General features: G+C 41.8%; 3 protein-coding genes across 3 annotated transcripts in view; all 3 read left to right on the top strand.

Annotated features, from left to right (window-relative positions):
- Positions 1-818: 818 nt before the first annotated feature.
- nppb (natriuretic peptide B) lies at positions 819-2,432 on the top strand. Its single transcript, XM_026367057.1, has 4 exons — positions 819-837; positions 1,439-1,557; positions 1,759-2,029; positions 2,308-2,432. Exons 1-4 carry the CDS (start codon positions 819-821, stop codon positions 2,316-2,318), a joined length of 420 nt encoding a protein of 139 aa, XP_026222842.1. The 3' UTR covers positions 2,319-2,432.
- Positions 2,433-4,378: 1,946 nt separating this feature from the next.
- On the top strand, positions 4,379-11,492 carry nppa (natriuretic peptide A). Its single transcript, XM_026367485.1, has 3 exons — positions 4,379-4,489; positions 6,025-6,334; positions 11,425-11,492. The coding sequence occupies exons 1-3, from the start codon at positions 4,379-4,381 to the stop codon at positions 11,490-11,492; spliced, it is 489 nt and encodes a 162-aa protein (XP_026223270.1).
- LOC113167497 (rho guanine nucleotide exchange factor 10-like protein) overlaps positions 9,239-21,245 on the top strand; it is a 26,250-nt gene continuing 14,243 nt past the window's right edge. Inside the window, exons 1-13 of the mRNA XM_026368161.1 lie at positions 9,239-9,383; positions 11,425-11,501; positions 12,654-12,721; positions 14,805-15,059; positions 15,158-15,185; positions 15,295-15,368; positions 16,870-17,106; positions 17,185-17,318; positions 19,284-19,397; positions 19,504-19,612; positions 19,837-19,940; positions 20,102-20,179; positions 20,448-20,627. Coding sequence (XP_026223946.1) covers positions 12,685-12,721; positions 14,805-15,059; positions 15,158-15,185; positions 15,295-15,368; positions 16,870-17,106; positions 17,185-17,318; positions 19,284-19,397; positions 19,504-19,612; positions 19,837-19,940; positions 20,102-20,179; positions 20,448-20,627 — 1,350 coding nt within the window. The 5' untranslated portion in view covers positions 9,239-9,383; positions 11,425-11,501; positions 12,654-12,684. The remainder of the gene's footprint in view (positions 9,384-11,424; positions 11,502-12,653; positions 12,722-14,804; positions 15,060-15,157; positions 15,186-15,294; positions 15,369-16,869; positions 17,107-17,184; positions 17,319-19,283; positions 19,398-19,503; positions 19,613-19,836; positions 19,941-20,101; positions 20,180-20,447; positions 20,628-21,245) is intronic.

Below are 21,245 nucleotides of genomic sequence, written 5' to 3'. Positions count from 1 at the left end.
GATGTACTGTAAATTTGCATTATTAGTCACGTGGAAACAGCTAAAGAAGCTGTATGACACAGTACATGATAGTGATCACATCATCAATGTGTTGAGTTCTTTCCTGATTGTTCACAGTGACGCCATTTAGTTGGACCCAAAAGAAACACATTCTGCAATTTTCTCATTTGGTCCATTGCTGCTGGAGCTTTTTTATTTTTTAATCAGCATCAATATGTAAGAGATATGATGTCTGATTCTGTTTCTCTTAGTTACTTTCTGCATCAGACAGATTAGACATCACAGCCTGTCATTGAGCAGAGTGCTGGTTGGAAGTTTGAGTCTTTCCCAAGTATCACGTAGCAGAGTCTCTGAATGTGGATCCTCCCACCGAAGACCGTTAGGAGACAGTAACTAAGTACATATACTCACGTATGTTACTTTTAATTTAATGTTACTTTTACTTCATCAGAGAAAGATGCTCTTTGTGCTCCTCTACAGCTTTAATAACTAATAGCTTAATAATAGCTTTAAGATACTGTACGTTATTGCGAAATGGACCATTGTGCTTACTTCCAGTATGTTTTGATGTCAGTAACTAAGTACTGTAATAGTTTCCAGTGCAGGACTTGTACCACTAAGTATTGTCTCATATTACAGGTTTGTCTCCCACAACATTAGATTTTTATTTTGTTACTAACTAGAGGATCAGTTTCTGGATCGAAGACATGAAATGAATGGTGATAATTCAAATTTTAATTAGATTCTAAGTTGGTTTGGGTTGGTTTTTTTTTCATTTTTCCATTCATGAGACTCACAGGTACAAATCTGGACTAGTCATGTTGTCAGCAGCATCAGGTTCAGCTGTGTTTAAAACACTTTGTTCATTTCATCTGTAACTCTGTCAGGTTTCTGTCCAGATAAATTAATTTCTTAGTGGAGTTCCTTTACAGTAAATCTTAAACATGTACACGTAGAACACGTACTTTGTGTTGAGTTTGAAGCGACACCTCTTCTTGTAGCAGTACGTGCACTTTTACTTGATTATTGAGTTTGTGTACTTCTGCCAAGCCCGGCTACCCTACCACAATCACGTACACCCCTCCATTTAGTAACAGTGTCTCACTCCCTGTGGGTTTACTATTTCCCGTATCTCAGTGACAACACTGTCCCGTGTACAGGGGGGTTGGAGTAAATTTCTGAAACAAAGTAGTGTATGGCAGCACCTATGTCATACGAATGCCCCATATCTAAGAGACAAGGCTTTAAAAGGAGCAGTTTCCGACAGCTCCTGTTATCAGAGGCAGGTGTCAGGAATGCAAGCTCAATTCTTGACATACCTACGTGTGTCGAGCTCAAGTATAAAAGAGCTGAGGGCTCTAGAATCCAAACAGCTACCTAGAGAAGAAGACAGAGAGCTTCCATCCATCCATTCTTTGAACGACTGATAGGAACATAGAGAGAAACATGCGTCTGTCTTCCATCCAGCTGTTTGGCTTCTTCATGTTAAACCTGCAGCTGGTCAGCTCACATCCCATCAGCGCCGGTTTGACTGACACTGACATGGACATGTTAAAGGTGAGTCTCCAAACACTTTGATTTCATTTAAACCATTAAGACTCCTGTTGCCATCCCACATTTCACTCAAGAGCCACTTTCTATGGAGACCTTTGGGCCTGATGTGATTTAAAGGGATTCTTCAATCACAGATAAAGTTTTTCAACCTGTAATTATTAATTGTTCTAATGCATCTAACTCATGTCAATGTGACTGTTGCAGATGCTCCTTCACAGACTAGAGGACTCTGTTTTAGAGCAGACTGAGGTGGATCAGAGAGTCCCTGCAGAGAGGGATGGTCTGAGTATAGAGGATGCTACAGATGAACAGGAAACTGGACTGGATGAAGCTGCTATTAGGGAGTTTTTCTCAGCTAAGAACCTGAAGAGTGTCCGCAACGACTCGTCCAGGAAATCCTCTGGGTGCTTTGGTCGACGGATGGACAGAATAGGCTCCATGAGTTCTCTGGGGTGTAACACTGTTGGCAAATACAGTAAGTTACAGCTGGGTTGAACTGGTGTAATGTCTGTGGTCCACTGAGACACCAGCAACAAGTTTCACTCAGTCCTTGGTAGTGTTGGCAAAGTATGACGTCTACAGAAATCATTAAAAATAACTCCTTCTACATTTATTCCGGTGATGCAGCCTTTAAAACGTCCTCATTCAGATACGTTTAGTGAGGCTACTTCAAACACTCTAATTTGAACTATTAATATAACAAGACAGTATTTATACCATTAACACCATTGTTGTTCTCTTGTCTTCTTGCAGGTCCAAAGTAAAGATGAAGTCTTACCATCGAAATTCTGGAACTGCAACGTCTCTACTGAAAGATATTTTTATTAGAATTTTATTTATTAACTAATATTTATTATATATTAAATATTATTTGTGGCTTATGTATTTATTTAAAATTGATGTTTGATTGTTCTTTATGTACTGTTCAGTGTTTTAATAAATGTTTACACCATGCAACAGCTCGAGTCTTCTCTAAGACCTCAGTCCCACTTAAACTGCTTCTTCCCCATTGATTGAGCTAATTTCAACAATGAATTCATCCAAAGCACCAACATGCCATCCAGACTAGACTGCACACAGATGTTTTACCTTCAATCAGCATGTCCAGTAGATCAGATCAAACTTTCCTTACAAACAGGCTACGTACCACAGACTTTTAGTGTTGTATCAATCAAACCCTTTACTCCACAAAGCCAGTGATGTCCTCTTAGCTTCAGACAACTGACTTGTCTCCAACCTTCATGTTACATCTTAGTACTACAGAGACATAGTATTACAGGAACAGCACTAGGTTGTTTTAAATCATATCTACCAGATAATTGAGGAAGGAATTTATTCCTGTTCAGTGGATTCTTCCATGTTCACAAAAGTTAGTTATGGAGTTCCACAGGGTTCTGTGCTTGGACCAACATTTTTCACTTTATACGTTCTATTAGGAAACACTCTAGAAACCTCCATTCCTGCAAAGATGTCACACAACTATGAAATATCTATGAAGTCAGACAAAGCAAACAAATTTAACAAATGTCAAACATGCTTAAAAGACATAAAGGTCTGGATGTGCTGTAAAATTCAGAGAGACGTTAATGCATGTGGACCCAAAAACCGCAGAGATATGGTATCTAATATTAGACTACATAAATGTTAACCTCAAACAGTATCATGAGCCATCTGAGAGTCATCTTCAACCAGTGTGTGTCCTTTACCTACATGAAATCTTTGACTTCTTCCACCTGAGAAATATTACTAAGATTACTATATGTTTTTCATACAATTAAGTAAGGTCTTAACTGTATTATTTAAAGTGCCTTTAAATGATTTTTGTTGTGATTTGGCACTGAGCTAAATAATCTAGTAATAAAGAGAGAGTAGTTTACCAGATTACGTCTACTGCTGGGTAATTAGTTTGAAAACTAGACAAATAAACCTTGTGACACTGATGATGGCTTAAGAACAGTGACTTTGTTTGGGATCTGCATAAGAACGAATGGACTTCCAGTCAGCAGGCAGGTACATAACTTAACTGACCCACATAATGGGCCAGGTAAGATCTATTAGATCACAAGATGCAAACTCTTCATCAGCAGAAAGAATAGGAAAACCAGGTAAAACACAGACTGTCTGTTTGTTTTATGGACTGATGAGGCCGTGATTAACCACTACCGAAGTGTGGACTTGGGGAAAGGACCTGTTCACATTCCAAACCATACAAGCTCAGTGGTGATAGTGGAAGAAGGGTCATGGTTTGGACTTGTGTTCCTTCAGAGGTGTACAGAAACAAACATGACTCAAAACCAAACAGTAAAGAATAAATCAACTATTATAATAATACTACAAGTGTCTTGTTGACATCGACATTGTTTCCTTCCTCTCGTACCCCAGTAGCATCAGTTTTAACCTACTATGGTCTTTTTCAGTCCCAGGAGTGGAGACATGGTGAAGTGTTTGCATGGTGAATGCTGCATTCCTGTCGATACACACCACGTCTGAGCTCAGGGCTCCAACACGGTTCCTGAGCTCATGCCACTGGGAAGCATGATGGTACACAGACACGTATACTGTACACAAACACACACACACACACACACACACACACACACACACACACACATCACCTACCACCAAGCGCCACTTACAGAGACATCTGACCAGCTGCCTTATCATGCAAAGGTGTCAGAATGCACTTGTGAGGGTCTACAAAATGATGAGCCACTGACACTCACTGTCTGTTGCATGGCGAGTGTGTGTGTGTGTGTGTGTGTTGGCATGTATATAAAATCGTGGAGGCAGGCTGGAGCATCAGTAGTAACAACAGAAGGATAACATGAGGATTGCGGTCCTGTGGGGCCTCCTGGCCCTGCTATGTCAGCACACACTGGTTAGCAGCCACATACTGGGAAGGTCCTCGTCTACCAGCGACCTGGCTCAGCTCAAGGTAAGAAACCACATTTAGACTTTACTGAACATTGTACTGAACATCGAAGGTCACATACGTTTTGAATTGAAGTCGGGGAGTTAGTTATCAGTGTTGTGTAGAGTTTAATCCTGTATTTGCTAGTATTTCTCCACCAGAATTTAACATCACCCAGTGTGGAGATAGTACTGGGACTAAATTTACAGCATTTTTGGGAATCAGATATTAAGTTATTAGATGCTTGTTGGAAAGAATGATGATACAATATGTAATCTAGTATTTATTATACGTAGTTGTATGTTCCACCATAGAAAGGGACAAAACTGTAGGCTTCACTAGTTTCAGTTGAGCACAGTCACTCTCCAACACTCCAAGATGTCAACTCTGTCTTTTAACATGAATGAACTCTCAGTGTGCATCAAACAAACGTATTCTAGTTAATATTTGATAGAAAAAGTATTTATACCATGTGGACTTTCCCAGAGAGGAGACATGATGACTCCATCAAACTGGCATTTGGGAAAAGGTTTCACCCCAACAAGTGTTTAAAACATGCTGAGGCTGTAAACAGATCATCATAAATATAAACCAACTCTTAACTCCTAAAATTAAACATATTTGACTTTTAAATGGTTATAAACTACTAAACAACATCAACCATTCAGTTCACCTTTAGGTCAACAAGTGGTCAGATTTCCATTTAAAAATGAAGCCAGTTTAATTTAAATGACAGAAAATACGTCTCCATCCACGGCTGTAGATGCTCGTATTAAACAGATAAAATGAAAGATTCCTCATGATCTGAAAATCCACAAACACAAAATACAATATTAGAAAGGAGCCAAATGCATTTCTACTGTAAATATAAGAGCTCATCTACGTTTATCAATATTCGAAATTATGACTATTGCATGACATAGATTTGCAGTGTCACATGGTCAGATGGTGTTTTACATGTGCATGTGTACATTTATATTTGTATTCAGATTTACTGTATCAGCTACTTGTGGATTTTACTTCTGTAATCAGATTACATTTGGTGGAGAGACAGTGATCTGTCTGAATCTGGATCAGATGCTGTGAGTGATCGTACTAAATCACTTCAGTGACTGTTTCAGCTTATTTGGGACTTTTGTGTCTCAACACCTGAATTGTGTCAGTTTGCTGAGAACTAGTTATACTAGTCAAGACTAGTTTAAAAGCTTAATATCTTTTTCCCATTCTTGTTCTAGCTGCCAAACACAAATCAGTCAAGTCCAGATCCAGTAGAAACCTCGTGTTGTTGCTCTTTTCTATATCTGCTGGTGGGTTTCTACTGCAGGAACTGGCTCTTAACTTAACCCCTTGGTTCAGGTCCTGGTTTTGTTTCCTGTGCCCTCAGCACCTCTCTGGAGGTTCTAGTAAATCAAGAACTAAATTAAATAATAAAGTTGAGGGCGAGGGGAGTTCTGGGGCATGGTTCTATTAGGTTCCTTCAGTGGAACCCACCTTCTGTAAAGCATACTGACAGAGTGCAGTTAGTTCTGAATGTAAACCCATCTTCACCTCTTCATCAGTCTCTACTGGAGCGCTTTGAGGAGACTCTGGCTGAAGCAGGCCAGGAGGAGGATTCTGAAGGAGACTATGAAGGGACAAACCAAGAGTCTGCACGCAGCCGAGAATGGAGCCAGGACCAGGAGGGGGACCAAGAACCTTTGATACCAGAAAGATCTCAACCACCAGCAGAGTCCCACAGCAGGGCTGCGAGTCAGAGGAGCCGTTTGCAGGACCTGCTGTTGGCCACCAGGAAACGGGCCTCTAGCTGCTTCGGAGCCAGGATGGATCGAATAGGAAATGCCAGTGGTCTGGGCTGCAACAATGGAAGAGGTAAGACTGAAGGGAATCAAGCTAAGGTTTGTGTAAAGGCTGCTGGTACTGACACAACATGAACATTGACTATGGATGTAATCATAGAACCTCATGATGATTCAATTAGCTGAGCACTTTAAATTTAAAGTTACTACACTTTGGCTTTTGTTTCTGAGAGTGGCATTAGTGTTAAATCATCCTCCTGAGTTCTTTTAGGAGCTGGAGACAAGAGGCAATAAGATTAAATCAAACAAGCAACAATCCACCTTTTAAGAAGCAGAAAAAAATAGTTTATCCATCCATTCAGCGCTGCTTTCCAGCAGTGAGCAGACGTTTAAAAGTTGGACCTAATTCAGCCTCTTATTGTGGGACTGCACAGAACAGAAATATACATAAATACAACATTTGTCTTTTTTGTTCGTTGTTATTTTCCAATCAGGGTAGTTCAGCGGTTTCCTGGAACTCATGCTGGATTACAGTTTTATCTCCAACTGAAGACCACGACTGAAGAAATCGGATAAAGATGATTTTGCCTTAGTGACGGTTCAACTGTGTGTAACTCTTATGTTTTTCTGTACTATTGCCACCGACATGAAATGAGGTAACTGCAGAAATGTGTGTTGGTTGCTAATAAACATAAATAAACTTTTTTTCATATGAAAACTCGTCTCGTTTAAAATAATGACAGTTATAAACCGGCCTCCTTTAGTCAGTCTGTGTTTGACCATGTCGGAGATTATTTAGTTGCTGCTGCTGGCGTCGCCTGATTTCATGCAGCAAAGTCACTGGATATCAGCTCCAATTCACCATCATCAGACCTGACGTGTTGAGCTGACAATCATGAGGTTTAAAATGCAGCAGGACAGGATTAAATGACTTCATACGGCAGTGAGACCCCTTCACACTCGACTGAAAACATGTTTTAGAATCATTTTCAAATGTGTTGTTCTGTAAGTTGCTGAGTGCACGTTCATGAGACAGGCAGTAATCAGTACTGTATACTGCACTACTACTGAAATAACTTCAGTCCAGATAAATATTCATGAACTAACATCTGAACTTGAATGATAAAATTGAATTTGATGTAATCTGAGACGTACCGTCATTGAAGCAACCTACCCAATAATTGTTGAGACTGTTCAATCTCTACTAAACATGGCCTCCTAATTGTGAGGAAGATATTTCCAGGGTCTATCCTCCATGACTGTAACGTAGTTTCTTCTAATAATTCAGTCTGGATCAGGATGGATCCAGTGCTCCTGTAACACAGATTTGTACAATTGGTGTATTGATGGTAACTAACTTGCTGTCATATATTAAAATAGATTTTTGAGAGAGAGGATGTGATTCATTCAGACAGTATGTCTGATTCAACCATTAACCACTATGGTCTGAATACATTTGACAGGCAGCAAGAAGGAGATGTCACTGAGGGTTTGGTAAAAGTACCTGTCACACTGTTCTGTCCAGTTAGATGAGGACGGTCGTGGAGACCAGTTAAACCCATAATGCAGCTGCTGCTGGGTGAACCAACACAGACCTGAGTCCACTTCTTAGGGAACTACAGGACAGAGGAGAGGGCTGGCCACTGTTAACTGTCTGATCCAGGTGATAAGGACACGAGCAGGTTTTCTTTCCACTGCGGGTCAGAAGCCGTGTTCCCTGACCAGACTAATGTGGAAAACCTCGAACCGGGTTCAGATCTATGAAAACAGATACTCAGCATGAACATGAACTTTGTAGCTGTCAGGTTCACTCAGTCTGGAAAAACTCTGTATCCGACAGAGGCTGCTACGTTACGCTAGACCCCAAATCAACAGATAAAATAAACTGTTGAAGTTAACACTGGATAAAAATCACCTGCTCACAGTGACGTCTACTTTAAATCAGAGAGCACCATCTTCTGGAGAGTCTTCATATAAACTTTTATACAACTGATTTTTACAAAACAACACAAGAATCCCCTCCCCATTCAAAACATGTATTTTATAATATTTTATTTACTACATTCATAGAAGTACAGTCCATTATACAGTAGTCTACACAACAGAATTAGAGTTAGCTCCACCTAGTGAGTACTTCACTTTATTGGTACTTTCAGTGTGTTTCACTGGTAGTACATTGGTACTTCTGGAAGTATTACTACACTGTGCTATAGTAAATATTGAGTACTTCCTGCACCGCTGCACTCAGCTTTGACAAATCAGCCAGATTAAAGATTAAATTCCAGTTGCCTGATTTATAAAAGTTAAAACAGCAGAGACAGAGCAGTACTCAGTTTTCATAAAACAAGTGAGGTTATGTGAGTTACTGTAGTCAGATGGATGAACTAGTGACTACTTGAAGCCACTTGGCTGCAGCATCCAGCTGGAACAGTTGGTTCCTGTAGGAACCAGCTCCAAACCACTGGACCCTGGTTCCAGTGAGTAGAAAACAGTCCCACACCGCCATCTAGCGTTTATTCATATGTAGTGAACCCACTGCGCCAATATCCTTAAGAAGTAATATTTAAACTTCATCTCGTAGTTTTTGATAAATGTATTTAACAAGTTAGAGCAGGTTCATCAGTTTGATCAGTGACAGACAGTTCACAGACAGACAGACAGTTCACAGACAGACAGTTCACAGACAGACAGACAGTTCACAGACAGACAGACAGACAGTTCACAGACAGACAGACAGACAGTTCACAGACAGACAGACAGTTCACAGACAGACAGACAGACAGTTCACAGACAGACAGACAGTTCACAGACAGACAGACAGACAGACAGTTCACAGACAGACAGACAGTTCGTGCAGGTCTATGTCCTCGGTGATCATCTGTCTCCGTCCAACGAGGCTCTTCCTCTGCAGCAGAGCTCGACTCTGCAGAGGAAGAGGAGGAGACAGAGGAGGAGACAGAGGAGGAGACAGAGGAGGAGACAGGACGGAGGGAAACACAACAGGAAAACCCTGGATAGACACTTTCCTGGAAGCCTCCGTTTATCCAAAGTCATGTTTTTTGGAGTACGACTGTGAGGAGGCTGCGTCGGGGCCGGTGGACGCAGTAAACCCGGAGCCTGAGGTGAGACTGGTCCTGGACACGGATCCTAGCTGCGAGGACTCGTTCAGCTTTCGGGTTCTTTTCTTCTAACGTTTGTTCGACGCAATAACAAACGACGACACGTTAACGCAGGAGGGGGTCATTAGTCAGGAGGAGGAGGGCTGGACAGGTAGACAGGAAGTGGACAGGTAGACAGCAAGTGGACAGGTAGACAGCAAGTGGACAGGTAGACAGCAAGTGGACAGGTAGACAGCAAGTGGACAGGTAGACAGCAAGTGGACAGGTAGACAGCAAGTGGACAGGTAGACAGGAAGTGGACAGGTAGACAGCAAGTGGACAGGTAGACAGCAAGTGGACAGGTAGACTGGAAGTAGACAGGTAGACAGCAAGTGGACAGGTAGACAGCAAGTGGACAGGTAGACAGGAAGTGGACAGGTAGACAGCAAGTGGACAGGTAGACAGCAAGTGGACAGGTAGACTGGAAGTGGACAGGTAGACAGCAAGTGGACAGGTAGACAGCAAGTGGACAGGTAGACAGCAAGTGGACAGGTAGACTGGAAGTAGACAGGTAGACAGCAAGGGGACAGGTAGACAGCAAGTGGACAGGTAGACAGGAGTGGACAGGTAGACAGGAAGTGACCAGGTAGACAGGAAGTAGACAGGGTAGACAGCAAGTGGACAGGTAGACAGCAAGTGGACAGGTAGACAGCAAGTGGACAGGTAGACAGGAAGTAGACAGGTAGACAGCAAGTGGACAGGTAGACAGCAAGTAGACAGGTAGACAGCAAGTGGACAGGTACAGGAAGTGGACAGGTAGACAGCAAGTGGACAGGTAGACAGGAAGTGAACAGGTAGACAGCAAGTGGACAGGTAGACAGCAAGTGGACAGGTAGACAGCAAGTGGACAGGTAGACAGGAAGTGGACATGAAGGCACTTGATGTGTAGAAATGTGAAGGCTGAGTGAGTCGGTGCTCGGTGGACTCGGATCAGCTCAGATCTCTCAGGTGAGCTCGTGACCTGCTGCAGACACCTACCTGCATGAACACACGTGAGCTGTCAGCTGAGCTTCCCAGACTGCAGGTTTGTGTTGAGGTGTGTCCAGAACAAACAACCAAGTGTTTTTCTGTTCCAAAGAAAAGAAACCGGGAAAACGAGCTGCTGCACTTCACCTGAACAGGTTAACGTCCACCACACCTGAGCAGCCTCACCTGAGCTGTGCTGCTGCTGCTGACTGTTCCACAGATACATGATACAGATACATTTGATGAGTTATTATTAGTTAGTTATAAATAGTTATTAGAGTTTCTTATAAATTACTACACTACACTATACTACTATACTCTAGATCAGTCCCACCACAGGGTTAAATGAACTGACTGCTATTAAAACAGCTGCTAAACATGACGTTTGTTATATTCACCCCCCACCCCCACTTACTGTGGAGTCTTGTGCAGAGGATGCTCCAGACAGACACGTCCATGTTTTTGGTTTTTCACCTGCTTTATATCTGTGAGGCTCCGGGTCTGAATCGTCCCCCGGTGCCTTGACCCTGATACTTGATAACCTCCCCCCTCTGGTCCAGTAATGTAATTAGGTCTTAGACTTGAGGTTATTATTATTATTATTATTATTATTATTATTATTATTATTATTATTATTATTATTATTATTATTATTATTATCATTATTATTATGCAGTGGGAAAATATATAAAATTCTCTTTTTGACTATGTGCACACAGTCTTTTTAAGTAGTGCTGTTAAAATGTGTGAATCGTGTCCTCAGTTTGGTGCAGGGTTAAAGGTCACGAGTTCAGTAAACATGCAAGAATGCGCCTTCGTCTTGTTTCCATGTTTGACTTTGGGCTTTAACTGAACGCCGTCACCGCGGTGGGAGTCAGTAGATCACTGGCTCGGGACAATCCAGAGGCTGTTTCCTCCTCACAGCTCCCCGTCCCTCTGCTATTGTCCATTCAGCCGCCCGTCCCACGGCTTCGTCTTCAGAATGAAGCCTTTTTCCTGATAGTCCCTGAATTATTTCTGTGTTTTGTCTTCATTGAAGTCGCCACAGGAGATGATCGCTCTCAGTCCTTATCTGAACACTTCCCCTCAGACTCTGGTAGCTTCTAGAACAGAAAGGTGAGTGTGAACTTTATTTAATGTTTCTGTGTGAGTGTAATTTAAAGTGTCTTTAACAGTTGCTAGTTCAGAGAATCATTCCAAGCTGTGATCTCATGTTTGAGGAGCTTGTCATCAGATTGTGTAACTGACTCTAGGAAAGGACATGTCTGGCTTTGCTGTGAAGGAATGTAACACACTCACGGTGCCGCCGGCAGAACTCAGTAACGTGCAGATAAACAGTAGCAGGTTGTCCACATGGATCAATACCGTCCCAAACGTCTGCTCTTTAACATGCCTGGGGGGTCGAACCTTTGTAGATCCACCCCCCATCACCAGTCAGCAGCAGAACTAACAAATATAATCACATCACGCTCTGGTTTCCAGTCGATTCTGACTCTACACTCCGCTGACGCAGGTCAGAGGGCGTCAGAGCATCTGTGGAGCCTCTGTAGATATTACAGCTCCTTCCTGTGAATGTTTCAGGCCAAACTAAAAACAATACGAGCTCTACATTACCCACAATGCAATTTAACCAGTGAGAGTTCATCAGGAGCGGAGTGTATTATGCTGCTACCAGCTAAAGTAGTGACGAGCCTGTAGCCTGCAGCAGAGATGGAGAACAGGCTGCACAGGACCGGTAAGTTCACCACCTCCTGAATCCTCAGCTGCAGATTTTTGTATTTTTCAAACTTCTGATCCGTCTAACAGCGACTGAAGGCTCATCACCTGAGGACATTTATCAGTTATCACTCCGTCCAGAGACCCTTTTTTTAGATTATGCAGTAGCAGCGTCCATCACCTGGAAACCAACGTTGGCGTCAGTGGAGCTACTTTTATGTCAGAGGTGACTTCACATGTTAGTTTTCTATGCAGCACAAAGCCAGGGCATCATGTGGCTTGAGGTTTTCAGCTCACTGTATTTAAAGTACAAATCATTGAGTGGCTGGAACATGATGCTTCTGTAGCTGACTCACACGGACTGACGCGAGTGCAAACAGGCACTAAACATATATGTTGTGCTCCAGGGGCCGGACACCCTGAGATAATATTTCAATCTAAGAAAACAGGTTTGACTTTAGACCATATCAGGGTTTGGGACTCAGCTACAGCTGGTTTGTCCAGCACTCAGCTGCTTCTCTGACTAATTAAGGTGTTTCTGTATCTTCCCAGGAGCTGATGTGACCATTGAGAAGGATCCACCATGACCTCTCCTCATCCACTCCTCTGTCTTCCCTCAGGTGAGTCACTCAGCTGCTGATGTTCTCATAGTTCCTAATTCACAGTATCATACAGGGTGGAGATTCACACAATCCAACTTGCTGTGACGCTGCTGAATTAGTTTTCAGATTTGGTGATATGTATTATGTTGGGTTCAGATCTCTTTTTGGTGTAATACTATCAGCCTTTATAAAACTATAAGGAGCACTCCTCTGGCTCTGACAGCTCAGCGTGGTACAACATCCTGTAACAAGGGAAACTGATTGAACTCAGCACAGGCTAACTAACCCTAACCCACAGCCAGGCACAGGGGATCCGTCATCTGCAAGTGTAGCCTGAGTCACTAATCCCCTGCTGTCATGGGGAAACACAACATACGGCTACTAGCCCTACTAACCTAGTTACCGTATGCTGGGTAAGAAGGAGCAAGCCTCTGCAGGCCATATGCTGCAGAGACAACTTCAAGTGAATCTACCTGAGTCAGTTCAGCAGCAGCCTGACGACTGGCACAGTGAACTGTGGACCCGTCCCTGTAGCAGCTACTGTTATAAAAACACAGTGAGCACGAGCACTGACCACGTCTGCAAGTTCATTTATGATTCACAGAGAAATTAACCTGAGCTCCTGCTCCCGCTGACCCCCCCGTGTTCCCACAGACTCCACGTTCTACTCCACTACATACATGCAAGTGAGAAGTGACAGTTGGAGAGTCGGTGCTTAAACCCATTTACAGAGTGTAATCTGTTGTCAGCATCTGCTCCGTTCACAGTGAACAGTCTGTTTGACCTGTTGTCTTATCTCACGTGAATCGTCTGGACCAAAGAAAAGATCAACAAAGATTTTACATTTGGATCAAAATATATTATATATATATATATGTATATATGCCAAAAGAGTGCAACACCACTCAGAACACGACGTTCTAAACAGAGAGCTGTGGAAAAAGTTACAACCTGAAACACTGATGGGATATATATATATATATATATATATATATATACATATATGTATATATATATCATATCATATCATTAGTATAAAGCCTAGTTCATCTTCTTATTGTGTTAATTAACTAAACGTCACCACTCAGTGTTTTCAGTTTACAGTAGTTCTGATTAGTTGTGTTTGATAAAACATAACTAGAGTTATTAGGTTGACGTTAGGAGACGTTCTGTCTGTTAGTTAACTGCTGATCATGTTCGTGCTTGTCACTGTTTTGATGGATGTTTCTACAGAGCGACAGTTTTGGTGACGTCAGTGGTTAAAACTCAATCTATTGATTCATGTTGTATAAATACGTTTTGAGGTTCTTGGTTTTGGCTGAGAGCTGATTCTCTTTTTTCCTCCTTAATATTGTACCACTACTTTTATTTGACAGCCATAATTACTAGTTACTAGTTACTAGTAACTTTGCAGATTAATGCAGTCTTAATGCTTACTGAGGACTTTTATTTTGTAGGACTTTTACTTGCACTTTTGTTTTTTACAGAAGCCAAGAAGCTACTTTGAATTTCTAAGTCTAATTATTTATTATTTATAACCTAAGAACAGGTGGAAAAATGTTTAATTTAATTAAATATTTTTAATTTCTCCCATCAGTGTTTCAGGTTGTAACTTTTTCCACAGCTCTCTGTTTAGAACGTGGTGTTCTGAGTGGTGTTGCACTCTTGCACTCAAGAAAAATAAAACTTACAAAAAGAAAAATAAATACAGCTGTAACACAAACAGAGCACAGGAAACTTTAACCTTCTCAACTCCACTCCTAACTGTTTTATTTCTCCTGTTAATAACAACAATCATTTTATTTTTTTAATCTTTATTTAAAGGTTTTTCACTTGCACTGAGGTCTTCATAGTTTCTAGACTTTGCTAATGATACTTGGACATTGGTAACGTCTATAATCTTATTTCTAACTAAAACTAAAACTAATGAACAAAACACACTTTTTGACTTTTCGGCACTTTTACTTAAACAAAGAGAGACGCAGTAGCTCAGTAAAAAGCAGAAACAAACAAATGATGTATCAAACTTTGATGGGTGATCGTGACCGTAATCACAGTTATTTAGAGTATTTTGGACTAAATCTCCTGCTTCTTTCCTCAGTACCTGCATCTAACGGGGGGCCACCGTCAGAGAAAGACGAGGATGAAGACGAGCAGGGGGAGAAGTTTGAGTTTGATGACAGCGATGACGGCGATGACAACAAACCTACGGAGATGAGCTTTGGTTCTGAGACAAAGACCGGCAGGACCCCAGCGTCAAACTCAGTCCAAGAGACGGTAAAAGAAGGAACGGACGGGACAACCAGCCCAGAGCAGAAGGTCCAAACCTCCTCAGTGAACCAGCAGGACTGCTCTGGTAAAACAACAACTGGTTGAATGTATTATAATGATGTATAATATATAATATATATAATGAGTGTTTACAGGCTTGAATGTTCTTTTGTTTTGTTTCAGATATGGAGGTCAGAGAGTCACCAGAGGGGTAAGTTAGAATAAAATAAATCTGGTTATAGAAGCTGTATTTAAGAGCCACCAGAGACACAATAAAGCTATGACTGTGTCATGAATGAGCTCTAAACCACTTGTTACAGACGCTCCACCTCCTCTGATCTGGGAGTGACCAGAGAGTCCGAGAGTTTGTGGAAGGCGAGCAGCATTTATGAAGGTAAGAAACGAGGACTCAGAACCAGACGTGGTCTGTGTTGATGATCATCAGAGTGAGGATGTTTTTGTGTCGGCTCTTGTTCGGACAGCCCAGCCATCACATCGAGCCAAGGAGTGGCTCAGCGTGGTGTCAGAGCTCACGCAGAGATTAAATAAAGGTACAAAACCTGCCTGTAGTAGCTTTGAGAGTAGCTCTGTAGTAGCAGAGGTGAGGAGACAGCTCTTTATTTAGAAAACACCAAAAGGCAGTGCAGGTTTCTCTCCTGTTTCCTGTCTGCTTCTCCACTGACAAGCTGTCAAATAAGAATAAAAGGCCAAAACAATCATCTTAAAACATGTACATGAAAGCAGAACTCCCACTGGTACAGGGAGTATTTTTCCAAGTGGGGATTTCACCCAGCAGGTTTCACCCAGCTGTTAACATCAGTAATAACCAGCTGTCCCCCGCTCTGCACCCCCGTAAACTACAGTGTGTGTACAGAAAGTCCTATTTCCTGTTCAGTGTATGTTCACAACCCAACAAACAAAGAGCTTATAGTAATACTAAGTATTACTTAGTATTACTTATAGTAATACTAAGTATTACTTAGTATTACTTAAAGTAGTTCACAGTGAATGAGTTGTTAGATTGGACATATGCAGACCAGCAGAAGAGGAACTCAAGAAAGGGATGATTATATTAATACGGCCTAAAAATAAGATAAATAATTCAGTATGTGTGAAGAGAGACCACAATGAAAACCGTCAAACTACAGGTGATCTTCATGTTTGATTAATCCGTCTCTGGTCACTTTGAACAGACTCTGCAGTAAATTATATTTGATCAGAGGAAGTCGAACAGAGCTGGATGTAGGTAGAATAAATATTATAAAATACAGTTTAGAGACCAAAATAACCTGCTGTATATGATCCTAAAGAAAAATGGGTTTCATTCAAATCTAATATAACATTATCTGCTGATTTAATTAACATTCATTCAGTGACCAGGTGTCACCACTAGATGGCGCTTTGTTCACAAAAACCCATTCCCCCACTCGCTACAGGTACACCTTATACCTGTACATCAAATACATATTTATATATAACATGTACAATCAAAGCCAAAAGAGCTGTTCTCACATGAATTGCTGATAATTCATAATTATTAAAGGTTTATAGTGTCTAATGTTCAAACTTCACTATTTCAAATGAATAAGAGGAGCAAAACATTAGAAACACCTTGTAAATTAGAATTCAATTTAACACTGTAAAAGTAGAATTGCTTCTGCCGTGCACTTCAAAAGTTCCAGATCACTTCCAAATTTTTGAAAGAAAAGCTGATTTTACATGAGCATTTCTTAGTGACTCCACACTTTTATGGTGGATTACTGTAGCTGTGTGAACTTGCAGCTCCTCTGTAGCTGTTACTGCTGCGTCTGTGTGCACAGTCTAGTTGTGAAGTTCATCTGATTTAAAGAAAAACACAGATGATCCTTAAACGTCGTGCTTCAATGCTTTTGTAGGAAAGTCTTCAATAGCTGACGATGGTCTGGAAGAGTCCGGCAGTGTAGTAAATGGGTGTAGGCCACCACTGGACGCTGTTGCAGATGACGTCCGTCCACAGACTGAACATCACACAGGTGATACAGAGAAACCAGCCAATCAGAGTGCAGAGATCTGCAGCCCAGACAGTGTGTTCAGAGACCCAGAGGTCGTCTACGATGACGTGCCTGCTGAGACCCTGCAGCGCCCAGTGGAAGGTAGGTCTGACAGGTTATTACAGACACAGCTATGAACTGTGTTCTATGAAACTACACAGTGTGTTTGTGCTTGTGTAGATGTAGATGACGTCTACGAGGACATCCAGAGACCTGACTGCTGCGGCTCCAACGGCTGGAGCTCCAGTGAGTTTGAGAGCTGTGATGAGCTGTCGGACAGCGAGATTGTTTCTCCCGCCAGCAGCAAAAGCAAGGTACCATCGTTTGACTGACTCAGTCATGTGTGGAAGCTTTTATGCTTATTTTGCAAAATTATATTGAAGCAGTTTGCATCATTTCCATCCCAGACGGAAAAGATGTGATCATGTTTGCTCATCGACACGAGTTTTGATTCACTTTTTTATGATTTTCTTTGCTTGTCTTTCTTTTTTGGAGTTTTATTTCCTCATTGCTCTGTGTGGTATTCTTTATTGTTTCTGACTTGCAGTTAGGTCCAAAGGTAATAAAATGATCATGTGTTTTGGAATTTGTCCTCTGAACGTTTCATTTTAAATGAAACACTGCTGCTACCATGTTCGACACGTGATGTCGTTGCTTTGGATCAAGTTAGTCTTGGTTTCATGTGTCCAGAAGATCAGTTTTGAGGTGTTCGAGGTCTAGTCTGGCCTCCTTTTTTTCACTCCTAGTGTTTTTCCTACCTTTCCTATTGTGATTTTTCAGCTTCCTTCACTTGCACAAACACCTCTTTGCACCACATATTGCCAATTCCAGTGAACAGATACTAAATGCAAATGTAAGAACCACATCCAGATCTTTTATCTGCTTGATTAATCATGAAGTAACCAGGGAACAGGCCACACCCGCTCATACACCTGCTAGTCAGCAATTTCTTCCAATATTTCTGAGCCTCCAGAATAACTCCTGTATTCCTGAATGCCACACTTTAGACTTCCAGACCCCTCGAATTAAAGCTTGAAGTGTTGTCTTTGCTCCCATCTTCAGTGTTGGATGAACAGAGGACGAATTCCAGGAACACGATCATGATTCCATTACTTATGGCTCTCACTGTATTTCTTAGTGGGTTCATTACTTTGGTTTTGGAGCTGCTTCTCCACAGAAGTTAGTCTGTGAGTACTGGTCCAGCCCAGTCAGCTCGGCAGCCACAGTGATTTAATACAGCTGTTAATGTACAGTTTGAATGAAAAGAGGAAGCGGATTATTTCTGGCTGCTCCTTTTCCCTGTCAGCACTTCTATCTTCTGCTTTTGTCACCATGTGTTGGACTTTCCCCACTCCGCTCATGTGTTAGTATTTTGAAAATGACACGGTGCCATTTGAGCACAGCTCGTCACTGTGGAGATGTTATGAAGTAAATAAAGAACTGAACGTTTTAACGAGGGTTTTAAACTGAGACTGACTGATACGGGAGGTAGGTGTGATTAGAGTTCATTCATTTGCATGTGTTCTGTCAGTTTAAAATGTACCTTAACTTAACATCGTTGTGTTTATTTCTTATTGAATTCAGTAAATTGTTTAATTGAATTAGATTTTCTCACATGCAGATTCCAGTTAGTTAATAGTTGACGTCTGAACTGAAGTTTAGTTTGAAGAATGCTTCATTAAAGCTGCTTGTTGGGTGTTTAAAGAGAAGGTCAATCCGACCTTTACGCCCACGTCACGCTGTGATTGGTCGACTGTGCAGATGTGAGAAAGTAAACCAGGGTCTGAACTCACTCTCTCCCTCCTGTAGTTACTATTTCAATTTCACCACAAATGTCTGTTATATATTAATTTCTCATCATTTCTCATTTCTGAGGTGGTTCTCTGTAGTTATCACAGCATCAACGTGAATACACCAGCTAAAAGTGTTTAATTTGACCTTAGTATCTTACAAACAAGGAACTGAAAACAATTCACTACTATTATAACCATTAAATGAACGTTACGGTTCGTCTGAGGGGGTTCTCAGTCGTCCAGGTCCTGGACTTTCCAGAAATGCTGTTTATTGACTGCAGCTGCCGCCACAGACTTTTTGTTTTTGTGTTTTCAATTGTTGATTCTGCACAATGAATGTTCAGGTGTGGACTTTCCAGCTAATACTGACTGATCCTGGCCTCAGTGCACGATACTGCTCCTTTCTCTTCTTGGGATTAGCTGTTGCCAGGCGTGTTAATCTGAAGCAGTCTTGTTTTTCTGCTCTGTCTGGTGTTGGACTGCCAGCTGCCTGCAGATGTCCTGAGGCTGAAGGAACGCTGTGCTGTCAAAAAGAAGGGGCTGGTGGTGCGTCTCAGTGCTCCTCATGTTGCTCAGATCAGACAGAGCTGTGACAACAAGGTAGGACTCGGACTCTAAAGCATCCATCCATCCTCTCCTTATGATACAGCTCCTCCTCCTGACCCTTACACTGCGTATACACTTGTACTTGTGTTCCCTTTTCCAGGTGCAGCAGTTGATGAAAGCAGCAAGGAATGGTACCAAGGACGGTTTAGAAAAGACAAAGTTAGCCATGATTCGCAAAGTGTCGTTCCTGCAGAGGAAAGATTCCATAGGTACAAATGTCCTGGGACAGTTCACCTTTCAAAATCACTTCATTCATTTAAATATGTTTGAATGCAGAATGGATCTGTTTCTTAGTGTGTGTGTTGTAGGTCTGCAGGTGTTTAACAATGAAAACTCAAGTGTTACAGCCTCAACAAAGATTAAACCTGCAGTTGTCCTTTAAATTATCTTTAACTAATCCACCAGCATAAAGTGACTGTGTTTGATTTTGCAGGTGAGGGAAAGGATGATGAAGGTTACATGCACGTGTCTGTGTGTGAGCTGAAGCACCCTCCACCACAACTGTGCCCCATGCCAGAGGGGCTCAGCAGTCAGCAGGTGTGTGTTTGGATGGGGGTGTACTGAGAACTGGCCAGTTCAACAGATAACGATGGAAACAGCTAATGTTCTTTTACACAGGAACTCTTAATTCCACACTTTGTAGAAGCATGTTTGGCAGTAATCACAGCTCAGAGTCTTCTTGGAAATATCTTCCTCAGGTTGTCAGACGTCTCATTCTCAGCTCCATTGTGCAAAGTGAGAGCAGCTACCTGAACTCTCTGAAGAGAATCCTCCAGGTGAGTCACGTCTCTCCTCAGGTAACCACAGAATGGGGCTTGCAGTTTATATTTGTAATAATCAATGACTTCAAAGTCCTGATCAGTCATTATTTAGCTGTTATTAATTAAAATTATGATAATAATAATTAAATTAAAAACCCAAAGTACAAAGTGTGCAGTTTAATCTGGAGCAATCACAGCTTTCTGTTGAAAATATCACAATACAAAGACAAATGCTGAAACCACAGATCAACACTGTGCTGAGTTGAACCTTCTCTGTTCTCAGGAGTACCAGAAACCTTTGCTGGAGCCACAGAACTGGATCCTCAGCCCCAAGAAGGTGCGTCAGATCTTTTACCGCGTGCAGGAGATCCATCAGTGCCACTCGATGTTCCAGATCGCCCTGGCGTCCCGCGTGGCCGAGTGGGATCACAGCGAGAAGATCGGAGACCTGTTTGTGGCCTCGGTTAGTCCTCATTTCTGCCTGTCTGACTTTCTTTGCCTCTGACTGATGTGTCCGGATCACTGGTCTTTGACCCAGGTTTTCTGTTAAAGTGTGAATTCTCCAATTTCATCGTGTCTGATCGACATCACCTGGGTTTTCAAAGGCTGTTGAATCAAAACAAATAGAAACGCTGCTCAGACTCCAGGTGAACCTTTGAGGATGCACAGGCAGACATATGTAAGAGCTGATTTTAGATCTGTGCATGAAGGAAGAGTGAGTTATGAGCCAGCTACAGGGATTCTCACGCTTGTAATGATCAAAGCTCGCACTGGTTCTTGGCAGCCTGAGTCCCCTGAGCACAAATTCAAACAGAGAGCAGAGCGTTGCCTGTTCAGTTCAATTAGGATGTGAAGGGTCAACCTGTGAGAGTCTTTCTCCTACTCACAAAATAAAAGCTGCAGCCGCTGAGAGATTCTAACCATGAAATAAAGGCATTTAATTTGTTGGCCAAAGATCTAGTTCAGAGTCATATCACTTTAATAAGAAGTTATGATAAAAGGTGATAAATGGAAGAATTGGAATCAGGTTTACTTTTAGTCTGGGCCGTTTTCAGTCAGTCCTGGTGTGAGGAGTGTTTGA

The sequence above is a fragment of the Anabas testudineus genome, chromosome 7 (assembly GCF_900324465.2).
Source record: "Anabas testudineus chromosome 7, fAnaTes1.2, whole genome shotgun sequence".
Lineage (NCBI taxonomy): Eukaryota > Metazoa > Chordata > Actinopteri > Anabantiformes > Anabantidae > Anabas > Anabas testudineus.
This window is presented reverse-complemented; position numbering and strand designations above follow the sequence as displayed.